General features: G+C 41.2%; 6 protein-coding genes across 15 annotated transcripts; 3 read left to right on the plus strand and 3 right to left on the minus strand.

Annotated features, from left to right (window-relative positions):
• Positions 1–299: 299 nt before the first annotated feature.
• On the plus strand, positions 300–1,303 carry LOC6501015 (60S ribosomal protein L27). 4 transcript variants are annotated; one of them, XM_014911380.3, is made up of 2 exons: positions 300–400; positions 783–1,303. In XM_014911380.3, exon 2 carries the CDS (start codon positions 807–809, stop codon positions 1,212–1,214), a length of 408 nt encoding a protein of 135 aa, XP_014766866.1. In that variant the 5' UTR covers positions 300–400; positions 783–806; the 3' UTR covers positions 1,215–1,303. The 4 variants fall into 4 exon arrangements, with proteins under 4 accessions (XP_014766866.1, XP_001954377.1, XP_044572752.1 ...); XM_001954341.4 differs by having other exon boundaries at positions 325–400; positions 786–1,303; XM_044716817.1 differs by having other exon boundaries at positions 389–705.
• A 255-nt stretch (positions 1,304–1,558) lies between these two features.
• LOC6499562 (isocitrate dehydrogenase [NAD] subunit gamma, mitochondrial) lies at positions 1,559–4,540 on the minus strand. Of its 2 annotated transcripts, none has more exons than XM_014910650.3 (6): positions 4,343–4,539; positions 4,166–4,243; positions 3,322–4,101; positions 3,075–3,261; positions 2,938–3,013; positions 1,559–1,850 (listed from the first exon to the last, which is right to left on the minus strand). In XM_014910650.3, coding segments are annotated over exons 1-6 (1,179 nt in total). In that variant the 5' UTR covers positions 4,400–4,539; the 3' UTR covers positions 1,559–1,849. The 2 variants fall into 2 exon arrangements, with proteins under 2 accessions (XP_014766136.1, XP_044572741.1); XM_044716806.1 differs by lacking the exon at positions 1,559–1,850 and adding an exon at positions 1,969–2,285 and having other exon boundaries at positions 4,343–4,540.
• A 193-nt stretch (positions 4,541–4,733) lies between these two features.
• LOC6501016 (S-adenosylmethionine mitochondrial carrier protein homolog) lies at positions 4,734–6,250 on the plus strand. The gene is made up of 4 exons (XM_001954343.4): positions 4,734–4,968; positions 5,023–5,289; positions 5,357–5,778; positions 6,012–6,250. The coding sequence occupies exons 1-4, from the start codon at positions 4,873–4,875 to the stop codon at positions 6,124–6,126; spliced, it is 900 nt and encodes a 299-aa protein (XP_001954379.1). The 5' UTR covers positions 4,734–4,872; the 3' UTR covers positions 6,127–6,250.
• Positions 5,772–6,813, minus strand: LOC6499561. 5 transcript variants are annotated; one of them, XR_006507588.1, is made up of 4 exons: positions 6,621–6,757; positions 6,355–6,525; positions 5,991–6,201; positions 5,772–5,921 (listed from the first exon to the last, which is right to left on the minus strand). XR_006507588.1 is itself a non-coding variant. In XM_044716824.1 (3 exons), the coding sequence occupies exons 2-3, from the start codon at positions 6,514–6,516 to the stop codon at positions 6,097–6,099; spliced, it is 267 nt and encodes an 88-aa protein (XP_044572759.1). In that variant the 5' UTR covers positions 6,517–6,525; positions 6,746–6,813; the 3' UTR covers positions 5,772–6,096. The 5 variants fall into 5 exon arrangements, 3 of the variants coding, with proteins under 3 accessions (XP_044572759.1, XP_044572754.1, XP_001954380.1); XR_006507589.1 differs by having other exon boundaries at positions 5,991–6,295; XM_044716824.1 differs by having other exon boundaries at positions 5,772–6,201; positions 6,746–6,813.
• Positions 6,732–8,619, plus strand: LOC6501017 (zinc finger protein 62). 2 transcript variants are annotated; one of them, XM_014911381.3, is made up of 4 exons: positions 6,732–6,854; positions 7,058–7,816; positions 7,886–8,226; positions 8,279–8,619. In XM_014911381.3, exons 2-4 carry the CDS (start codon positions 7,187–7,189, stop codon positions 8,406–8,408), a joined length of 1,101 nt encoding a protein of 366 aa, XP_014766867.1. In that variant the 5' UTR covers positions 6,732–6,854; positions 7,058–7,186; the 3' UTR covers positions 8,409–8,619. The 2 variants fall into 2 exon arrangements, with proteins under 2 accessions (XP_014766867.1, XP_001954381.1); XM_001954345.4 differs by lacking the exon at positions 6,732–6,854 and having other exon boundaries at positions 7,092–8,226.
• A 13-nt stretch (positions 8,620–8,632) lies between these two features.
• Positions 8,633–20,112, minus strand: LOC6499560 (relaxin receptor 2). Its single transcript, XM_001954346.3, has 9 exons — positions 19,425–20,112; positions 17,188–17,475; positions 16,928–17,108; positions 16,531–16,815; positions 15,828–15,899; positions 13,572–13,643; positions 10,038–10,109; positions 9,527–9,970; positions 8,633–9,464 (listed from the first exon to the last, which is right to left on the minus strand). Exons 1-9 carry the CDS (start codon positions 19,510–19,512, stop codon positions 8,654–8,656), a joined length of 2,313 nt encoding a protein of 770 aa, XP_001954382.1. The 5' UTR covers positions 19,513–20,112; the 3' UTR covers positions 8,633–8,653.
• Positions 20,113–21,184: the final 1,072 nt, after the last annotated feature.

The following is a 21,184-nucleotide window of genomic DNA, read 5'->3' on the forward strand; positions in this document are numbered from 1 at the left end:
ATATTTTAAATTGAATTATATTTTTGAAAATATAATGCATCTGGCAACTACTATGTGTTTTTTAAATCGCTTTCTTGTAATATGGTCCCTTTTATCTTTTTTTAGTCCCAAGCAGCGATACTAAGCGTATAACAGCACTCGTTAACGTTTAACAGTACTCTGTTAGCAAGAAATCAATCCAATTTTGGTAAGACGATTCAATTTGACTAATTTTTAAGTAAAAAAAAATTACGATATTTAATTCAAACTATAAATTCAATGTAATTCAATAATTTTACTACATTTGTTTCGAAATGTAGCAACGTTTGCTTCAAAAACTCTGGCAGCACTGTTCCTGGCTTTTTATGCGTGTGTCGCAGCCACACTATTTTCTTTCTTTTAACCTCTCGTTTCCGGCAAGGTATGCACGAAAATGTCTTCCACGTGTTTTTTGTATTTATTTTATGGAGAAAATACAATTTTAAAGCGGGAATTAGTTGAAAATCGTTTTGTGTAGCCACCAGTTAAACATGATTTCGTTTGGTTTATGGAAAATCGCAAAAACTTTGACGAAAATCGCTAGAGCGCATGGATTGGCAGTGCACGGGACGTTTTTCCATGCGATAGCTGAACCAACGCAGATACAATGATTTCCTATGCATGTTGTGTGGAATCTATTAGGCAAATGCTGATAAATATGGCAAAGATTTCACATAGAATCTATTGGTTAATAAAATGTGGAAAAATGGTTTCAAAATAAGTCACTAACAAAATGTTACTATCTTCTAATTTCATGTCAACAGCAGTATCGAGACAAAGCCGCCAAAATGAGGAAGATTATGAAACAGGGCAAGATCGTCATCGTCCTTAGCGGACGTTACGCCGGCCGCAAGGCCATCATCGTCAAGACCTCCGACGATGGCACCCCGGAGAAGCCCTTCGGACATGCCCTGGTCGCTGGAATCGATCGTTACCCCCGCAAGGTGACCAAGAAGATGGGCAAGAACAAGCTGAAGAAGAAGTCCAAGGTCAAGCCTTTCCTGAAGAGCTTGAACTACAACCACCTGATGCCCACCCGCTACACCGCGCACGACATCAGCTTCGAGAAGCTGTCGCCCAAGGACCTTAAGGATCCCGTCAAGCGCAAGACGCACCGTTTCCAGACCCGCGTCAAGTTCGAGTCTGTCTACAAGGAGGGCAAGAACAAGTGGTTCTTCCAGAAGCTGCGATTCTAAGCCGAAGCTCATTATTGCTGCTGGATGAATGTCGTCGCTTTTTTTAAGGATTAATAAACAAAGAAGTAATTCTGATAAAAATGACCGAAGTGAAATGTGCCTTATTTCTGTGTTTGTGAGAATATTAAGAATTGAGATCTTTCTATTGAGATTTTAAAAGTCCGATTTTCTAGCTATTCAACCCAGAATTATAGCTTCTATCTCAGAACAAAGAATCTGAATAAATTAATCATTTTAGAAGATAGGCGCCAAAAACCGCATCTATAGACCAAAAACATCTCTAATGAAGATTAATGAAGAATTTTTCAGTTTATCCAGCCCCTTAGAAAGAAAAACAATCTAAATACAGAGTTGTCTTTGTTTAATTGTCTCTTTTACTAATAAATATTCGAACAGAATAATACATTTTGTTTGAATTTGCTTCTCAATATTACAATTTTTAAAAGAATTAAGTTACAAATTAATATCGCTTTGGTCGAATCTCGGGGAAAATAATTATTTCGACTGTGTTCTTTCTGTTATACATGTTTTCTTTTAACTTAGGATAGTAAAATAGAGTAGAGGAAGTAGAAATGGAGCTCAATAAAGAAAAAAAAGTCAGTGTGCAGAAAATTAGAGCGGGACCGGCAAGTAGATCTGTGAAAAAGGAAAAAATTAAATTAGCATCTTTGAAATAGCAGTTTGATAATTATAAACTGAAAAATAATTATTTGATTATAGATACAATTAATTTTTGATTTGTTCATTACCTGATTTATCACACTTTGACATCGAACGAACACACAATGGACATATAGCCGGGATATTATTGGATTTGGTTAATCAGCGGAATAATTCGACCTCAACTTTATTAAACCGATTCTTTCGGGGCATCACATTAACGCTGAATGCATTGGCTTGGGGAACAAGATTTCTCAAATTGGCTTAGTTGTGGGGTTAATATAATTTTGATTGGTTTGGTATTATGCTTAGTTCGATTTGGTTTATCTTGCTGAGTTTTGTTAGCGGTTGGTTGAGTGTTTATTCTTGTACGATATTGCCTAAAATTGGCTAAAATAATTTCCATGTGGCCTGCGGAGCGGGTAAGCATTTAAGATTTTTGGGGAAGAGGAGAAAAAAAATAATATTTTCGATTAGATCTGCACAAGGACTGTTTGGTTATACGTTCATAACGAAAACTACATACGTTTGTGTTCTGGAGTGTGTGTGATTGGTGTGTTCTACAGGTGCACTACTTATAAATTATACAGATAAACAAAGGAAAAGTTCAACAAGCATCTACCAAGGAGGATGGGTATGTTTGCTGAGATAGGATTAAAAGTAAAATGCTTCATCTTTAAAAGAACAATGTTTTCTAAGATAAAAATTGAATTAAAAGTTGTAATAATCCTATCAAAACAAAGACAACCCACCTAATAACAGTTAATTGTTAGTAGTTAAGTGTAGTCTGAGTTGTGCTGATTGGTTAGACACAGTTAGGCCATAGAGGCAATTACACTTACAGTTCATTGTAGTAATCAAAGTTAAAATAATACAGTAACAGCATGAAATTATAATACATAAATCGGGCCTGCTTCGACAGGACCTATAGCAACAGTGAAGTAAAGGGGACAAGCAATAGATGTGTTCTCATTGAAGGACTAAGTAAAATATACGACACTTCGGAGACAGCGCGAAAGAAGAGCATAAAAACTACTACTTTAAATTCAATCGAATATTTTACCAATTCACGCGCTTGGCACTCAGGATTTTGAGTATGTTCTCAACAACATCAGTGCTGGAGTGGTTACCGCCCAGATCTGTAAGATAGTATACGATATAGATGTGGATTGGTGCTTGATTGCATGGTTTGTGGTTTACCAGGTGTACGAATGGCATCTTCGACGATGGTCTGGTAGGTGGCATCTTGAATAACCTTGGCGTGCTCCTTGTGGCCAAGATGGTTCAGCATGTCGATACTGGCGCTGATCATGGCTACGGGATTGGCGATGTTCTTTCCAGCGATGGCGGTGCCTGTGTTTCGGGTGCCTGGCTCGAAGATGGCGTACTTGAAAAAAATAAATATTAAAGTAAACAGATAACAAGTAGACTTGAATAAGAAGCTCACATGATCACCGTAATTCCTTCCTGAAATGAGACCGGCTCCGCCGATCAGACCACAGATGACGTTGGACACAATGGTGCCGTACAGGTTGGTCATGTTCATCACATCGAATTGATGGGGATTCGACACGGCCTGCATGCAGGTGTTGTCGATAATCATGTTGTTGTGCTCCAGCTCGGGATAGTCCTTGTGAACGCGGTTCGCCACTTCGAGGAAGAGACCATCGGACAGCTTCATGATGTTCGCCTTATGAATGGTGGTTACCTTCTTGCGGTTGTTCTGGCGGGCGTATTCAAAGGCATACCGAGCCACACGCTCAGCGTTCTCCACGGTGACCACCTTCATGCTCTCCACCACTCCCTTGACGGACTCATGCTCCAGCATAGCGTACTCGCCATCGGTGTTTTGGCGGATGAGGACAATATCAATGTTTTGGTGGCGTGCGGGAATACCAGGATACGATTTGCAGTGCACCACGTTCACGTAGAGATCAAGCTCATTGCGGATGGCCACGTTGCGGGAGACTTCGGTCAAGCTCTGGGACTTGGTCTCGATGTTGCCCTTGAGCGCCACGCCGTTTCTTTTGATAGAAGTGATGGCGTACTCCAAGTCGTCGTTGCCTTCAGTTGAGGGATCGATATCAATCACCTCGAAGTCGATGGGGGCGCCGCAGTAACGGAAAATCTCGCGCACGTAGGTCATCAGTTCCGGACCGATGCCACCTCCTGGAAGCATGGTGACTCCATGGCGTCCACCGTACTGAGCCGAGGGAATATCAGTGCCCTGTTTTCAAAGATAAAGGGATACTATAACCTCAATCATATGGATACAAGTGGTTTCAACTCACTGTGAGCTTCTTTTGCAGCGCCGATTTGGTGTGGGCCACATCCTCGGTCTTCTCCTTGGTCACCAGCAAAGGGTATCCCTGAAATAATGATATATCCGAAGCGCATTCGTTAAATATCCTACTGCCGCATTATGTAATTTCCATTTCTTGGCCAATTTTCCGGCCGTGAAAACTTACGCGAGTGAGGAACGGCGTCTGCGTCTGCAGCAATCTTTGAGTCAAGCGAAGGGCCATGATTTAGGTTTATGAATTAATTGCTTTCAAGCAGCTGCAGACAAGTGCTTTCTTTATCGCGAAAATCACGGCCAATTGCGCTTTATTCTCCTGGCCAAAATTGACTCACTCTTCTTCTTTCCTCACCAAGAACAGCTGAAGTCAGCTGATTGGCCAGGGCTGACACGGTGTCTTGCAAAGACGATAAAAGCTAAATTTAAAATAAAGCAAATATGGCTCAATAATTCTAAAATTTTAATGAGTTTCATATTTAATTATTAAGTTAAATATTTAAATTTATATTTTCGGACTTTTTAGTTCAATTTCAAATGTTCAAATCTGGCTATAAATTTGCTAACCTGGCAATACTACTCCAGACCCCCAAACAGTTGTTACGTTAACAACCGAATTAAAAAAGTTTGTTTATTTAATTAATTGGGTGGATATCACCGCGGCATGACTTAAACTTGTTGTGTGCCTTAAGTTTCTAGGATATGGCGGCAGATTTAGCTCAGGAGACGGCCGGTGGGTCCCTACAGCTTCACGTCCAGGACCCGGTCCAAAAATTTACCTTTCTACATGCGCTCGTTGTAAGTTTTTAAAAGTATTCATTAAAGGAACCTTCAACTAAGAAATAATTTCAGGCTGGAGGCGTGGCTGGCGTGGTAGTGGACATAGCCCTATTTCCAATAGATACTGTAAAAACGAGACTACAAAGCGAGCTGGGCTTTTGGCGGGCTGGAGGATTCCGAGGAATTTATAAAGGGCTGGCTCCTGCGGCTGCTGGAAGTGCTCCAACTGCTGCTCTTTTCTTCTGCGCATATGAATGTGGAAAGCAGCTTCTCAGTTCGGCCACGCATACCAAAGATTCTGCCTATGTCCACATGGCGGCAGCCTCCGCCGCTGAAGTGGTAAGATTTTTAATCATGTTTTCGATTATAGTTCGATTGATTAATGAACAATTATTTCCTCTTTCAGTTGGCTTGCTTAATCCGTGTCCCTGTGGAGATAGCCAAGCAACGCTCCCAAACACTGTTGGGTCACAAGCAACAACTGTCTGCCTTCCAAATCCTGTTTCGAGCCTACCGAACTGAGGGACTGCGTCGTGGCCTATATCGCGGATTTGGTTCGACCATAATGCGCGAGATACCCTTCAGCCTTATACAGTTTCCCCTGTGGGAGTACTTCAAACTACAATGGACTCCAGTGACGGGCTACGAGTCCAGTCCTCTCTCTGTGGCATTTTGCGGAGCGATTGCAGGTGGAATTTCAGCGGGCCTGACTACTCCACTGGATGTGGTCAAAACTCGCATCATGCTGGCCGAGAAAGACAGTTTAAACCGAAGACGAAATGCTCGAAGCATTCTGCATGGCATTTATATAGAAAGGGGAATAAGCGGGTAAATATTCAACTTTAATTGCAAAGTTTTCACAATATGTATAAGCTAATTAACAAAACATATATCATTATATTACTTAACTTATGTAGTTCTACATTTCTTAAGCATGGTCTTGCCCCTCTCTGAGAACAAAAGAAACCATTCTAATAACGAGAGTTTTTAGAAATGATTGTAGATTATGTACATGTTATATTTATTTATTAATAACATACTTGATGTTTATTATTTTTCAGTCTGTTTGCTGGATTTGTGCCCAGAGTTCTTTGGATCACGCTGGGCGGTGCATTCTTCTTTGGTTTTTACGATTTGACGACGCGGCTACTGGGCGCCACAAATACTGATAAATAAAATAGGTCTATTTTCGTTGTATAGTTTACATGTAATAGAGGCACGTAGTTTTTGTAGTAAACCGATGACAACCACCTGGAGCACAACGTGGACAATAAAGTTTATTAAAGTCTTGCAACAAAGACATATTTTGTTTCTTTTTTTAGGAATTTGAGGGATTATTTCGCCGCTGTTGGAATACAAAAGCGAATTATATATAGTTGAAGGAATTTTATCCACCTTACTTACATCCTCTATGTGCAGACGTCCTTGTAGAAGACTTTCTCCGAGATCATCCCCGCAAGCCATTGGAACATCCGAGTCCTCTTCGTCCACGTTAATATATCCATTTCTTGGCGGAGCCCTGTGCTTTAGACACGACCAGGAGCACCGACAGCGACTACGTGACATGGCGTAGACCTAAAAAATTTCCCAAATAAATAAATTAAGCTAAATAAATGCAAATGCAGTTGAATAAACAGACAGCGTCTGTTGAGATAAGAAAAGTAACGCACCAAAGCTGCTAGAATAAAAATGCCAACAAGCACTGAAATCGGCAGCCATATATACTGGGCATCGTCAGGATGTAGGATATCCGCGCCAGGATCAACTGTAGTCGTCTCTACCTTAAAGTACATACCGGCTTTCTTGGGGAAAACGCTGACAAGGCGATACAAGAAAGAAGTTTGAAGTAAATTGCACTTAAGAGCTCTCAGAAATTTAAAAGTATGTCACAGTACTGTCAAAAGGTATGCTGGGGGACGTTGGAGAGTGGAACATAAAGTTGCTGGAAGAAAATTAAAAAAAGCCATTCTTTAATCCTATTCTGGTATTGATTATATATTTAAGTTTATCCTGTTTAGTTTTCTCTTATAAATTATCAGTTTATTTTGTTATTTAAGAAGCTGAAAATTTGAGAATTTAAAAGCGCGCCATATTTTTTCATTTTCAGATTCCATTGTTTCTGGCCAGTAGACGACGCTACCTTGACTTCATTTCTGTGTTTATTTTTCTTAGCTTTTTTCAAGACGAAATTTACTGTTACAAAGAGGAATAAAAAGGATCAGGATTTAATCAAATAATGGATAAACAAGCGACAAAACAGGGCGCAGCTCGTACTTTTAGAATTCTGAAATGCGCCAAGAAATCCGAGGTGGTGGTAGCTCCTTTGGAAAGTGCGTCCCAAGAAGTCTCAATCGGGAACTTCCCAGTTCTGGATCTGCAAAATAACTGCCGCCTGTGCCTGGAGGAACCCAAACCCAGTCTTATGTTGGACATGTCTGACTGCTATGACCAGGAATCGGGATTGAGCTACTATGACTGCTATGAAATTTGCACCAGGGAGGATCTCCGTCAGAGACCAAGTCATGAGCCCAGGACTCTGTGTAAACGATGTGCTGTGGAACTTCAGTGGGCCTATGATTTTCATAAAAAAGTGGCTCTGGCTAATCAGCAGTTGTTGGAGATATTCGAGTCCTCCGTTCGGGACTCCTCCGAGCAAGAAATGGAAGACGATGATTTGGATGAAGAGTACTTGGTAGACGATGAGGAAAACGAGGAGGATGGAGAGAAGAAAGAGGATGAAAATGATCAAGAATCTCAAGAAGAAAACTCAGAGGACCTATCGACCCACCAAGGGCCTTCCGGAGTAGTCAGCTGCAAATTTTGCCACAAGGTTTTCAAAAATCGGTCCCGCATGTTGACGCACGAGGTAATTCACCTAACCAACCGTCCTCGATTCCAGTGCACCCAATGTAACAGGGTCTATCTCACCAAGCAGGCGCTTAAAGTTCACGTGGAAGCGAAGCACCAGCATTCTGGGGTCACCTGCGACACATGCGGTAAAGTCTTTGCCATTGCCAAGGCTCTTGAGATACACAAACGCTACCACTCAAGAGATTTCCCCTTCGCCTGCGACCTATGCGATCGCAAATATGCCCAACGATCCCACCTAACCGTCCACCAAAAAGTGAAGCACAGTGGAGAACGATTTATTTGCGAATATGGCAACTGTAATAAGACATTTACGTCGTCTTCATCGCTGCGCTATCATGAGTACACACATACGACGATGCCATTCGAATGTGGACACTGTCAGAAAAGGTTTCCAGCTCGAACAAAGTATGTATATTTGTTACCCTAATATAGATGCTAATATATTTCATTATTTTAGACTGCGCCTGCACATAGAAGGCGCCCACAACCGGGTAGTAGAGATCGACGAGCTCGAGGAAATGAGAAAATTTCGTGTATCTCGCTCCAAGCTGGTTTTGACAAAGATTCATGAAAAGAAAAAGCCATAATTTAAAATGTATCCTAACAAAACAAAAACTATGTGATAAATTATGTTAGTATGTAGTTCTGAATGAAACTCATTATTTGTTCTTACAAATATCACATACAGTTTATTTTACGCTTTGCTTTGGTTAACTTACACTGATAGGTTAGATAAACACATATAAACGGATAGATTTTCGATATAGACAAAATAAATGCTGCTACATCTGATTAGTATACTGATGAATACGCCAATGTGTTTTGGCGCGCCTCAATTTGCTAGAGTAAGTGTCATTGGCATGGCTTTGGCCAGGTTCGTGGAGTCGTCTGGATGGGAGGAGCCAGTGGCGGTGGCAGTCGTGGTGGTGGCCACGTTTCCGTTTCCTGCCTCAGCCCGCTTTCGTGAGGTGATCTTTTTCCAGCCGCGCAAGAACACCTGGTTGCGATACTTGGGCGTCGTGAAGGTATACAGAATCGGATTGACCGCTGAGTTCAGGGGGATCACAAAGACCACCAGCCAGGCGTAGATGTCGTCGGAGATGTTATAGTTGAAGAACACCCAAATCTTCATCACGATGATGGGCACCCAGCAAAGTACGTCGGTCAGGACGATGAAGAAGAACCTCACCGCAAACTCGCAATCTAGGAGAGTCAGTGGAGTGGCACTTCGTGTCCTCCATATTGAGATTAGCAAAGCCGTGTATAACATCGCGATCATCACCAGGAGCAAAAGGTTAACGCCCAGAAAGACGAACGCAGAGTACAACCAGCCAAGAGGAAACGGTTCGTGGATGTGCAGGGGAAAGCAGGTGCCAGAGTAGGATCCGTAGTAGGGCAGGCTGCTGGAGCGCCAGAGAAGTACTGGAACGACCGCCAATCCTACGCCCGTCAGCCAAATGCAGAGCAATGCCAGCCACATCACTCGGCTTCCGATGCTGCGATGGCCGCGAAAAGGGTCCGCAATCAGCAGGAAGCGTTCCAACGACATAAAGGCCAGGATTAGCATGGAAACCTCAGAAGAACTCACAGCTAGGGTTCCTATAACCGTGCACTGCCACGAGGTAATCCAGTCCAAAACCACTCTGCAGAATAAGGAGTGGTTATTTAATAAGATTTGAGTTCATGTTTTTAAATTTAAACTTACTGGTAATACTTATTCCTGTAGCGATAGTCCTGTATTCCGATGGTGACCAAATAGAAACCCATTAGCATGTCAGCCAGAGCCAAGTTTCGAATGACCATCGTCACCGCCATGTTCTCGTCCCGGTATATGAAACGCCCCCAAAGAACCAACACATTGCCAGCTATCGTTAAGGCGGCCATTATCCAAGTGGAGTATCTGAGGACCGGCTTGCTCAACAAGTCCTGGAAGGAGCTAACCCCATCGGTGGAGGGCCTGCACAGCTTCACCCTCGGCGTCATCGAGCAGTAGAAGAAGCGATCGAAGACAATGTATGTGAGATTTCGCATAGAGTTTATTGCCTTAAAGTCGATGTTATCATATCGGATGCCAGTGAGATTCAGAAAGGAAATGTTCAGTGGCTCCAGAAGATTGCGGTGAACCTGAAGCGGCATTTGAGCCAGAGACCTGGAAGGCGCAATTGAGTAAATAACTTAAATTAGATGTTTAAGTAAAGAAGTTGGCTTATACTTACAGGGCTTCCAATCTGGAATTGTGCAGAAATGTTTCTCCAGATAACTCCTTAATGGGATTACCAACGAGGCGGCTGTAAAACGAAACACACGTCTCAGAATTATTCGCAGATACCACGTTACTCATACGCCGCGTTGCCGCATAATGGCCCGCATGTCGCGCTGATAAAGCCACCACACGTTAACGCTTTAAAACTGCCCAAAAAAGTATCTCCCTGGCATGGCTTTAAGCTAAAGCCACAGCTTTTGAAAGTCACATAATAAAATCCCGCTTGGGAGCATAATAACGAAAATTCTTATTTAATAGCTGGCTGAGTATAAATCAGCACACAAACATTGTCTATCAATGGCGGCGGGCTAACAGAGATGCAACTGGCTATGCCAAAGTGTGTTGGCACGAAGGAGCACATCATTCATGGCAGACAGGATGTGCCACAGTGGTTGCGAGGGCACTTGAAAAGACTTTACACATGTGCCACTAATATATGCGGACATAACACTAATGTTTCGGTTCCACCGTGTCACGTCCCTGGGAACTGCTGCAGCTGATGCAGAAGTTGGGGGCTGGAATTGAATCTGACGTTGAGCTCTTTGCTGGAGCTCCATTGCTTGCACTTGTCTGGTCAATCAATGCCGAAGCGCCAACCGCCAACTGTTAACAGTTTGTTTTTATGGATTGTCGCACAAAGACAATGCACACGCCCTCCAGTTTCAGCCCCTTAACATCCACATATTGCTTGTAATTGCTCGATGGCCCTAAAGTTGCCGGACAATCCTGTCCTTTTTTGTGGGGAATCTGGGGGAAAAGCTTAAACTAAATATTTAACTCGGCCGAAAATTGAGCCACCAAAAATGGGTCTGCCTGGCGTTCAAATTTGGTTGGTATTATGTAAATTTCTAATTAATTATTGAAGGGCAGGCCTTTCGGAGCGGCTGCCTTCATTATTTTCCCTGTGGCTTCTGGCCGCATAAACAGCGTACTTAATAACTCCATAAATATCTGGGGCTGCCAGACAGCGACGAGGACACGACACACGAGCACAATTAACATAATTCTCAGGCAACAAGTTGCCGTCCCTTGATGGCCGCCCAAATAAGCTCCAAATAATGCCAATTGCTCATGGTGGAGCACATCCAGTGCCCACACTCACACACCCACACACGTGTCCCAGAAAAGTAGGCAATGCAAAGTGCGTCACAAACAAAAGGACAGCAGGAATGGGCGGCATTCAAACGGCCAGTGCGCATTTAAGAATATGACAAATAATTACACTCAGAGTAGTATTAGTGCGCTACGTGCAGAAAGTAAAAAAGCACGGTGAACATAACGCAATGGTATAGTTCATGTCAAACATGACCCTGAATACTCTGCTCAGGGAAGGAAAGGTAACTATTCTATCGAACTTGCTTCTAAATCTTTCTAAAGCGAAATTCTGGTCCTCTCCCAATCATGTCATTATTTAATAAAGTATATATTAAGGGTTTGTGAAAAAAACTACCCAAGTTGTACCTAAATTACATACTTTTTCAATTTTACCCCTTTCGACGGAGAGAGCATGTTAACCAAATGAAACCATTTACGCTTCTCTTGCAAATGACACGTTTCAATTGTGAATTCTTTCGGGGCAATGTGCCCTGCGGATGTCCTGCGGCATTTGTTGCATAGTCCGTCCGGAATCCGGAGGCGGTGCCTGAGAGGAGCTTAGGGTGACCATAATTAACGTCACAGCCACGTTGACCGGACAATGCGGGGACTTGAAGGTCTTTAAAACCAATTCTTTGTACCAGAATCTCTGTAATGACCTGTCAGTGGCTCAGTGGCTTGACACGAGGAATCAAATTAGTGCAGCGATTTCTCAAATATTTTCGTTTGTTTTATGTCCAGCGTGGCGCTGCCACCCAAACCCCTAGGGATACCGAAAACAAAACAAATCAGCAGAAATTGCTGGAGGAAGACAGCTACATGAGCAGCATTTAGATGCGTATCTGATAGATACAAATACACAGACACCCCTGCCACCGGAATTTCTGTGCAGTTCTTTCCCCGCTCTGTGGCCATAAAAGTCTTACACTTGCCACACAAGCTCTGTCGGAATGTCGAGAAATTCCTCGCACGCCAGCCAGCAAAGGGCAAATTATTTGCATGGATCTGGCGCGATGAGGGGCACTCGAGGGGGCGGAAAGGTTACCAAGGAGGTGCCAAGTGAGAGATGGGAGGTGTCATCAACAGGCGTAAAGGATTCACTGTTTTTGGGTGGCGATGGCGGTGGTGATGGAGCTCGATCTAATGAAGCAATGACGATTGAGGGATACCGCCCCGAGTCGATTTCAATAAACTCCTTCATTATTGGCCAACAACTTGGCCCAGAGTTGGTTACAGCTACTGCTTTCTGGCCAAGGCTTTGGCGAAATTGTTTTCACATAAAATACAAATTTATTTGCATTTTTATTTGGTCATAATAATGTTTGTTTATTCGTATATCTTTCTGCGTTAGCCAGAAGTCAAAGGCATTTCATGTTGTCCCAAAAGATATACAATGCTCTGGCCAAAATTCGTTTTTTCTTGTGGTGTATGTGTGTGTGTTGTACACTGAATCTGGTCAAGCCCGAATATGGATGTGTGAAGGAGTGTGTTATCATCCTTGATATGCTGATGTATATGCTGGCTGGTTTGTAAATTTATTAAGGCCACAGCTTGATGCTAGACGATGGATGTAGAGTTGACGGAGACATTTATTGAATATGCCACTGATATATGGTTATGAAAGCCAGAAAGCAACATCAAATTCTTATTTCTGCCACACAGCTTAAAGCGATCAAGCAAATGGAATTTATTTGCCACCAATCCTTAAGCTCTCAATGCCTTTAAATGCTATATTTTTCTCCATATTATTAAGCGCACACCATGTTGTTCGAGGCCCATGAAATTTCTTCCCAAAAGCGTTAAATAATTTGTTTCATTTTTCTTTTACGGCTTTACGACTTGAGTTTATAGATTGCTTTAGAGTTTCCCATAAACTACATATGACTATAAAGGTTAGATTAGTTGCCCGGGGGCAGGAAAACTTTCTTACAATGTGTACAACAAAAAATATTTTTCATCTTTTACTTCCAAAGGAACAAACTCCTCCGAAGAGAAGAGAATGTTAGCCTTTTTCCCCTAGCTCTAATTTATCTGTTTGAGGGCGAAAAAGTTTTCAACTTCAGTTTTTCATGAACTGCGACAACATGGCGTATACGTAATTGCGCATTAATGAACTGAAATTATTTTCATCGAAAATGGTTTTGAATCACAAAGCCTGAATCACTTCGGGGCGTCGGCTAGTTGAAATCCTTTGCCAAATTATTATTTTCTTATCCTGTCCTTTGTTCTGAGCTGATTTTTTGACCACAGAGCGAGTTCATTTACTTCTGGCCCTGCATTATTCGTATTATTATGCTAATTAGCTTGGTGTCGCCATAATTCATGCTTAGTGTCGGTGTAAAAGTTTTACCCATTCCCATTCTAACCGAACCACAATCCAAAATATACTTACATGTCTCGCAGATTCGTTAAATTTTCAAAGGCTAGTCCATGGATGTGGGTGATGATATTATGCTGCAGGTCTCTATAATTCAAGAGCATAAATACAATTTTTATTAAATATTTAAATATAAAGAATTCTAGACAATAATTTAAGCACCAAGTATCTGTTACTCTGTAATCTATAAAAATATTGCCTTCCCATCTGAAATTCATCGCTCCCATTCGTTTCCAATCACTGTAAAGGTTAACACATTTATTTACGTTCGTGCAATTTGGGTAACTGATTTATTTTCAGTTAGCAGCAAGGCGTCGGGTACCCAGACGACCCATTGACTTATATTGTCAGCTATTGATGCATAAATTAATGATTATGTACGCTCCAGCATGACAACACCATGTGGGGAGGCCTCTGACAAATGTTTTCAAATTGTCTTGGAAGCCTGTCGTCGAAAATGTGTTGGTTTATTTAATACTCTTTCGAATGTTCATCCGATTATTGGGCGGAATACCCACAAAAATATATATATCGATTTTCTTTCAATATGCATCAAAATCCCACAACAAAATATTTTTTAGATTTTTCGTCAAAATTCCAGGGGATCCCCTTCGAAAAGTTTAAAAACGCATGGAGGCACAATATGGCCCCAAGCGATGGCTATATCTTTGCCAATTTCCATCCGATTCTCGAGCGGAATACCTTAAACGATTTGTAGATTGATTCTCCTTCAATCTGCATTAAAATCCCAAAACAAAATATTTTTTAGATTTTTCATCAAAATTCCAGGAGATCCCCTTCAAAAAGTTTAAAAACGCATGGAGGCACAATATGGCCCCAAGCGATGGCTATATCTTTGCCAATTTCCATCCGATTCTCGAGCGGAATACCTTAAACGATTTGTAGATTGATTCTCCTTCAATCTGCATTAAAATCCCAAAACAAAATATTTTTTAGATTTTTCGTCAAAATTCCAGGGGATCCCCTTCGAAAAGTTTAAAAACGCATGGAGGCACAATATGGCCCCAAGCGATGGCTATATCTTTGCCAATTTCCATCCGATTCTCGAGCGGAATACCTTAAACGATTTGTAGATTGATTCTCCTTCAATCTGCATTAAAATCCCAAAACAAAATATTTTTTAGATTTTTCATCAAAATTCCAGGGGATCCCCTTCGAAAAGTTTAAAAACGCATGGAGGCACAATATGGCCCCAAGCGATGGCTATATCTTTGCCAATTTCCATCCGATTCTCGAGCGGAATACCTTAAACGATTTGTAGATTGATTCTCCTTCAATCTGCATTAAAATCCCAAAACAAAATATTTTTTAGATTTTTCGTCAAAATTCCAGGGGATCCCCTTCGAAAAGTTTAAAAACGCATGGAGGCACAATATGGCCCCAAGCGATGGCTATATCTTTGCCAATTTCCATCCGATTCTCGAGCGGAATACCTTAAACGATTTGTAGATTGATTCTCCTTCAATCTGCATTAAAATCCCAAAACAAAATATTTTTTAGATTTTTCGTCAAAATTCCAGGGGATCCCCTTCGAAAAGTTTAAAAACGCATGGAGGCACAATATGGCCCCCAGCGATAGCTATATCTTTGCCAATTTGCATCCGATTGAGCGGAATACCTTAAACGATTTGTAGATCTGTATCAATCTCTATCAATCTGTATCGAAATCCCAGAACAAAATATTTTTTAGATTTTTCGTCAAAATTCCAAGGAACCCCCTTCGAAAAGTATAAAAAGAAATGGAGGAAAAAGGAATCCCCTTGTTATATAACAAGTATCTTCGATCTGGAAAGGTATTTCTGTTTCGGCGTGCCTGTTTCTTACCCTCCTTTAAATATCTGCTTAGCATATGTTGTTTGCGTGAACAATAAAAGTGCCAATTTATGTGTATTGGTGCATAAATTCGGTTGTTCCTTTTTATGCCGGAAAAAGGTGTCGAGGTATGGATATTGTTTTCAATGTCATTTCAATAGAAGTGCGAATGGCCGATACTCCTTCTCATCCTTAAATGTGCCTATCCCGATTTCTACTTTCTTAGCAACAATGTAACCCACATAAATCTCCCAACGTAAACAAGTAGACAAAAAAGATCTGCCAAATCGAAAGCAAAATGCAGCGAAGAGTAAAAATTACGCATACGCCCCATAAAATCTAAGTACGGCATATTTCAATAGATTTTTCGACACTTGCCGGCATCTTTTTCGTCTTTTTTTCTTTTTGTTTAAGGGGAAAGTTGATTGTTTTACTTACAGCAAATGTAAATTATCCAATTGGGAAAAAGTTTCCTCGCCAATATATTCAATTCGATTGAAATCCAAATAACTGTAAGGAGGAAAGATAAATTTATAAAAGCAGGCTGGCGGGATAAAGAAAAAAATCTAGCTAAGGCCTAGCTAGGCCTAGTTTTGTTTATATATTTTTGGGTAAGGCAGTGGCAGTGCTGAAGCTTAAGCTTTTTTCTATGCTTGCGTGGACAAGTGAGGAATGTTTAGTTAGCAGATTAAGATAGACAAAAAATATAAATTCTGTCAGGCATTTGTTTTCAACAAAAAATATATATATCGCTTATTTTACACAGTCAAGTAAATAGCTTTAACATTGTAACCATAGAGCTTGAGCAAACTCCACTTTGTAGCTTCCAAATACCCCTTGCAGACTGCATAAATACAGCAACCAGGACAATGTTTTGCTAGTCTTTAACTAAATCACCTAGCAGTAGTGAGCTTATGGCACAGGACTGTGGACCCTCGTCAATCCATCAGGACACCCAATACGCGACTAACCCATGAGATGGGTGTGTAGCTGCTTTTAACAATGGCAGACAGTGTAAAGCATTTTACGCTTGAATACATCAGCAGAACGTCCAGGGACCGGCTTCCCTTTTTAGGATTTAATCTCACAAATAGGAGAGAAGCTCCCCCGCCAGTATTACGACCCAATTCGATTTACTCACACTTCGTATAGCGAGGAGATTTTCGGCAGCTGCACGTTGCGCAATGTGAGACGATTCCGGCTGAGAACGAGCCACTCCAGCCGGCGGATGAGTCGCAGCTGCTCCATTGGAAACTGGCGTAGATGGTTGTTAACCAGGAACAGCCACTGAAGGTTATGCAGGCCGTGAAATACCCCGTGCAGCAGGTGGCTGATATTGTTGTGGCTCACATCGAGTCGCTCCAGATGTTCGAGGCCACTGAAACTGCCCAGCGGCACGTGTGATATGTTGTTGTATTTGAGAGTCCTGAAAAAGGAAAAAAAGTGAAAAAAATATATATTTTTTAACAGTAAATTTCTATTAACAAGGGAAATCTGTTTACAAGGCATCAATATCCTTATTTTAAAGTCTTACTCACAGTTTTTGAAGACGCGTGATATTAGCAAACAAGTTATCCCTCAGAGTGATGTTGTTACGGATGATGATCAGGTTAGTAACCTCCGGACTGATTTTGGGAAATCGCCGTAGTTTGGCAAAACGACCGCAGTAGAGTATGGTTCCCTGTCCGCATTTGCAGAGACGTGGATATGTGACGATATCTATAGTATAGATATCCAGGTAGTAACCAGAACCAGACCGCCTTCTTTCTTGGTTTAAAAATCTTTTAATCCTACTTACCACAAGTCTGGTTCAGAATTTGGCTCTGATTACTTTGCACCACACGCGGTGATAGATCCAGGTTGCTCGCATTGGAGCCAGACAGGCTGAGGCGCTGCTGCTGTTGCTTCTTCTCGATGGCATTACGCACAATCTTGTCAGCCATCTCCTTGCTCCCGTAGAGCAGTCCGCACTCCACCGGGTGCTCGTCGCTCTTGTCGGCGCAGTCCGGCCGACTGTCGCATATCTGTCGCTGAGGAACGCACAGGGTGCCATTGTCGCAGGAGTAACTGCCAGTAGGACAGGGTCCTGACAAAGAAGACATCAAATATTTAAACTTAAATATTTATAATCTAATTAATAAAAAATGTCCTCGGGGTTATCACGCGTATCGCTACGTTCATAGGGGCAACGCGGCGTATGAGTAATTATTGTAATCGCTGACAAGCAAACTTTAAACTTAAAACTCAAGATGTCAACTGGATTTTTGATGTTTCCCTTTCCCTTTTTGTCACACAGAACTTCAGCTTATTGTTTGGTTGCTTTTTCCAAGTCATGGCAATTAAACTTAATGTCCAAAAAGTTTTCTCAATCTTTTCGCTTATTTTTGAGAGGTTCGCTTTGTTAACAATATGTTTTTGGAGTATCCCAAGTACATGATTCAATTAAATGGATAGTATGGATGGAATTAATAAGCCAAAGAAAGTAATTTTAGAAAGAAAAGTTTAACAACATATTTCACAGGCGCTTTACAGGGATTTCTTATTATTAGATTTAATTCTTCCAAAGAATATTTTCTGCCCGAATGCCTACAACTTTTTCGGGCAATTGTCGTAAAATGAAATGACAATTCTCTTTTCGCATTTTATCATTTTTACGATTTGTTTGGGTGGCCCCTGTTGTATATTGAGCAATTCAAATGACGAGATTATGGAATATTGTAGTTCATTAGACAAATGAGCGAGTAAGAGCTGTGCACCTTGAGGAGGTTTTAATTCATTTGAAAGGATTGCGTCAGAAGACAGATATTTGGATGTTTTCGACAACATGGACATAAAAACTCAGAACATATAGATCATTTAATTGAAGAGGTTTAAGGATTGATAAGCTTATAAGTAAAGTGTGTTGGTTACCCCCGAAGTTCAAGTCAAAACTAAAATGAACACATTGTTTAACACGCTTTCGTATATATTTATGCATTTCCGTTTCCCCAATGCCATTTCCTTTGAAACATTACTGCTGAAGCATACTCTCCTTACCATTTCCCTCGATATGTCCTTAATAACTTCATTAGAGAAGGTCGTGTTCTCGCACACACGTTCACCGGCAAATGTGCATTAGCAAGAATTTCAATTTCATTGTGTCTATGACAGAGACACATAAAAAACACAAATCATAGCGCTGCTGGCTTTGTTCTGCCCAGCTCTTCCATAATCCCCATATTCTTGGGATGATTTAAACCTAAGCAGGAAAACTGCTCTCTGGCAGATAAATAATTTCTGGTTTTTGCCAGGGTGATGCATGTACTTTGAATCCGAGGCGACAAAATGGCATAAATCAAACATGTTTTGCCTATATCAAGCTCGGCCTGTATGGCAAATCAATACGCAAATTGGCATAAAAAAATGTAATATTGTAGCAGCAAAAAGCGGCGCAAATTTCTCGATATTGATACTCGTAAAACAAGATAAAAGCCTGGCCTAGCCTGGCCTGGCCTGGAACAAGGAACCACAACATACCAACGAGCAGGAGGCCAACAAAAATATATACACACTTATACACACAATATGGATGTGCGAAAATTGTTTTTCGCTCAAGACAAAGTTTTCGCCGTACTTGTATTTATTTTTTATGGTCAGGCGTTTTTGTTTTTGCTATTGCTATTGTATTTTTTATCGTATTATACAACAAATTACTTTCAAATACTTTTGAGTATAAAATTTATGGGCATTCTGCAGTTAGGAATTTGATTTGGTTTTTGTTTGTCCTTCAGGAAGCCTTTCCATCGGTTGGCGGGGGTCGTGTGATTGATAAATGCGAAAATCATAAACTTTTGCAACTTTAATTCGCAATAAAAACAATGTTTCCATCTTCTAATGTTACTAATATTAATAAAAACTGGAGTTCCTTGCCTTTTATGCATTTTTTTGCTGACTAAATGGTTTTAATAATTTAAGCTTGATTTCTTTGGGGAATTTAAGGTATCGGGAAATGTTTATCCTTTGAAAGTCTTAAATCACAAGGTGTCGATCACTTACCGAGACTCAAATAAAATATGAGAGCGGCCAGGAACAGGACAATGGTCATCAGGCAGACGCCCACGGCGATGCTCCTTCCGTAGACCATCGCGATTTATCGGTTTGGCCAAGTTCGTCCTGTTTTCGAAAGCTTCGCTTATCTAATTAGCTGGCCAGCGTGGCTGCACTGGCTCCTTGACCGAGTTCATCATTAGCAGAGCTCAATTCCCACTCCGGCCACGCCTCCAGTCGCCCACCAACCGCAGAAACCAGCGAATAACAACAACAGCAACACCAATGCCGTGCTGACTCATTGAGTTTTTATATTATTATTTCTTATATCGCTTCGTCTATTTTTTTTTTTTTTTTTTTAATTTCTTGTCACTTCATTTGGCTAATGTTCCCAGCTCGTTTAGAAGAGTTTTAAGTACCAGGATTACACAGCAGATGGAGCGGAAGGATCCTGGAGAGTGGGAGGGGCGGTTTCAAAATTAATATTTCGTATGGTAAGTGCTTTCCACTTGGAGGGTTTCGATTTCAGCACTGCAGAAATTAATTTTATGGGATAAAAGTGTCTTATTTGATGGACATTGAAATTTGAAGTTATTCAAGGATACCTAAAGATAGCTTTTTTTGTTATAAAAACGGATATGCAAATCATGTGGAGTTATTAAAAGCACTGTCCTTGAGAATTTAAATGTGAATTAAATAGTAACTATAAACCAATTGTCTTTTTATTCTGTACAAAAAAATAAAAAACCTGTCACCATAAAATTAATTAAATAAAATAACTTTAATCAATTGGAGAAATAAGTCCTGCTGATTTTGTAAATAATTTTCTTTACGAGCCGTCCCAAAAAATCCATTATTGCTTCCATCATATGGTTCTATTTTTAAGGAGCCGCTTTTATTTCCTAATTTATTCAACACATTAAGCCAAACTCAAGGTTATAAAGTTGCCGAATCTACTAAAATACAAAATGGAAGTGCAATATGTGACCGGCGTTTACGGGCCCTTTTCTAAGACATTTCTTCTCTGGCTGATTAAATTTCGCTTAATTGAGTCCGAGATGGGGGTGCCAGGACCTCCTGGGAAGGCTCAAGGTCAGTAGGAGACAAATCATAATTTCCGCAAAAGGTCATCAAGTAGCTATCCCGGCACATTGTTGTGGCATGCATGATCCCAAAAGACGAAACAGGGACACTCATTATCGCAATCATCGCAATTGAACAGCATTTGGTGTGGAAAAGTGTCGTAAAAAAGGAACAGTTTTGTTCCTTTTTCTTTGCCACGGCTACTCGATGCTCCCTTGACCACTTTGTAGATTGTGTCAGTGCGATAGGACGCGAGAAACAGACCATTTAAATGTGTGCTCATCCCTCCCTTTACTTTTATTTTTTTTGGGCCAAACTCACTGCCCTCTTAAGTAGGCAATACCCTTTCAAAACTTCAAAACGGCGCGCGCGTTGCCGAAAAAAAGGAATGTTTTCAGGCACTCCTCGAAATACAACCCAACACTTTCGCGGACATCGGCCAACTGAAGCTGGTGACAGCATTTGTTGCTGATTTTGTTTTCCTCCGCAGAAGACAGGCGGCAGAGCAGCAGCAGCGCTGTTGGCCCTTCGGGTGTCCTCCGAGGATTCGGGTGGTCGCCGTGGAAGGGTCCGTTGAGCTGCTGCGGCTTGCATTCCCTTCCGAATATCCTTAGCCGCAACAAACACTGAAGATTCAACTCCCAGTGGCGAAAGTGGTATTGTTTCTTGACATCCTAAATAATGAA

The sequence above is a fragment of the Drosophila ananassae genome, chromosome 2L, assembly GCF_017639315.1.
Source record: "Drosophila ananassae strain 14024-0371.13 chromosome 2L, ASM1763931v2, whole genome shotgun sequence".
Lineage (NCBI taxonomy): Eukaryota > Metazoa > Arthropoda > Insecta > Diptera > Drosophilidae > Drosophila > Drosophila ananassae.

What these genes read in the sequence shown, in the direction of transcription:
- LOC6501015 (XM_014911380.3), top strand. Translation starts at nt 807, where the DNA reads ATGAGGAAGATTATGAAACAGGGCAAGATCGTCATCGTCCTTAGCGGA.
- LOC6499562 (XM_044716806.1), bottom strand. Translation starts at nt 4,399, where the DNA reads ATGGCCCTTCGCTTGACTCAAAGATTGCTGCAGACGCAGACGCCGTTC. An exon ending in AGACGCCGTTCCTCACTCGC is followed by an intron (nt 4,244 to 4,342) that starts GTAAGTTTTCAC and finishes TCATTATTTCAG; the next exon opens with GGATACCCTTTGCTGGTGAC. An exon ending in CGCTGCAAAAGAAGCTCACA is followed by an intron (nt 4,102 to 4,165) that starts GTGAGTTGAAAC and finishes CTTTGAAAACAG; the next exon opens with GGCACTGATATTCCCTCGGC.
- LOC6501016 (XM_001954343.4), top strand. Translation starts at nt 4,873, where the DNA reads ATGGCGGCAGATTTAGCTCAGGAGACGGCCGGTGGGTCCCTACAGCTT. An exon ending in CCTTTCTACATGCGCTCGTT is followed by an intron (nt 4,969 to 5,022) that starts GTAAGTTTTTAA and finishes AAATAATTTCAG; the next exon opens with GCTGGAGGCGTGGCTGGCGT. An exon ending in ATAGAAAGGGGAATAAGCGG is followed by an intron (nt 5,779 to 6,011) that starts GTAAATATTCAA and finishes ATTATTTTTCAG; the next exon opens with TCTGTTTGCTGGATTTGTGC.
- LOC6499561 (XM_044716819.1), bottom strand. Translation starts at nt 6,743, where the DNA reads ATGTACTTTAAGGTAGAGACGACTACAGTTGATCCTGGCGCGGATATC. An exon ending in TTTTTATTCTAGCAGCTTTG is followed by an intron (nt 6,526 to 6,620) that starts GTGCGTTACTTT and finishes GAAATTTTTTAG; the next exon opens with GTCTACGCCATGTCACGTAG. An exon ending in GACGTCTGCACATAGAGGAT is followed by an intron (nt 6,202 to 6,354) that starts GTAAGTAAGGTG and finishes GTTGTGCTCCAG; the next exon opens with GTGGTTGTCATCGGTTTACT.
- LOC6501017 (XM_001954345.4), top strand. Translation starts at nt 7,187, where the DNA reads ATGGATAAACAAGCGACAAAACAGGGCGCAGCTCGTACTTTTAGAATT. An exon ending in AGGTTTCCAGCTCGAACAAA is followed by an intron (nt 8,227 to 8,278) that starts GTATGTATATTT and finishes TCATTATTTTAG; the next exon opens with ACTGCGCCTGCACATAGAAG.
- LOC6499560 (XM_001954346.3), bottom strand. Translation starts at nt 19,512, where the DNA reads ATGGTCTACGGAAGGAGCATCGCCGTGGGCGTCTGCCTGATGACCATT. An exon ending in AATTCTGAACCAGACTTGTG is followed by an intron (nt 17,109 to 17,187) that starts GTAAGTAGGATT and finishes TCTATACTATAG; the next exon opens with ATATCGTCACATATCCACGT. An exon ending in TTGGATAATTTACATTTGCT is followed by an intron (nt 13,644 to 15,827) that starts GTAAGTAAAACA and finishes CTTGAATTATAG; the next exon opens with AGACCTGCAGCATAATATCA.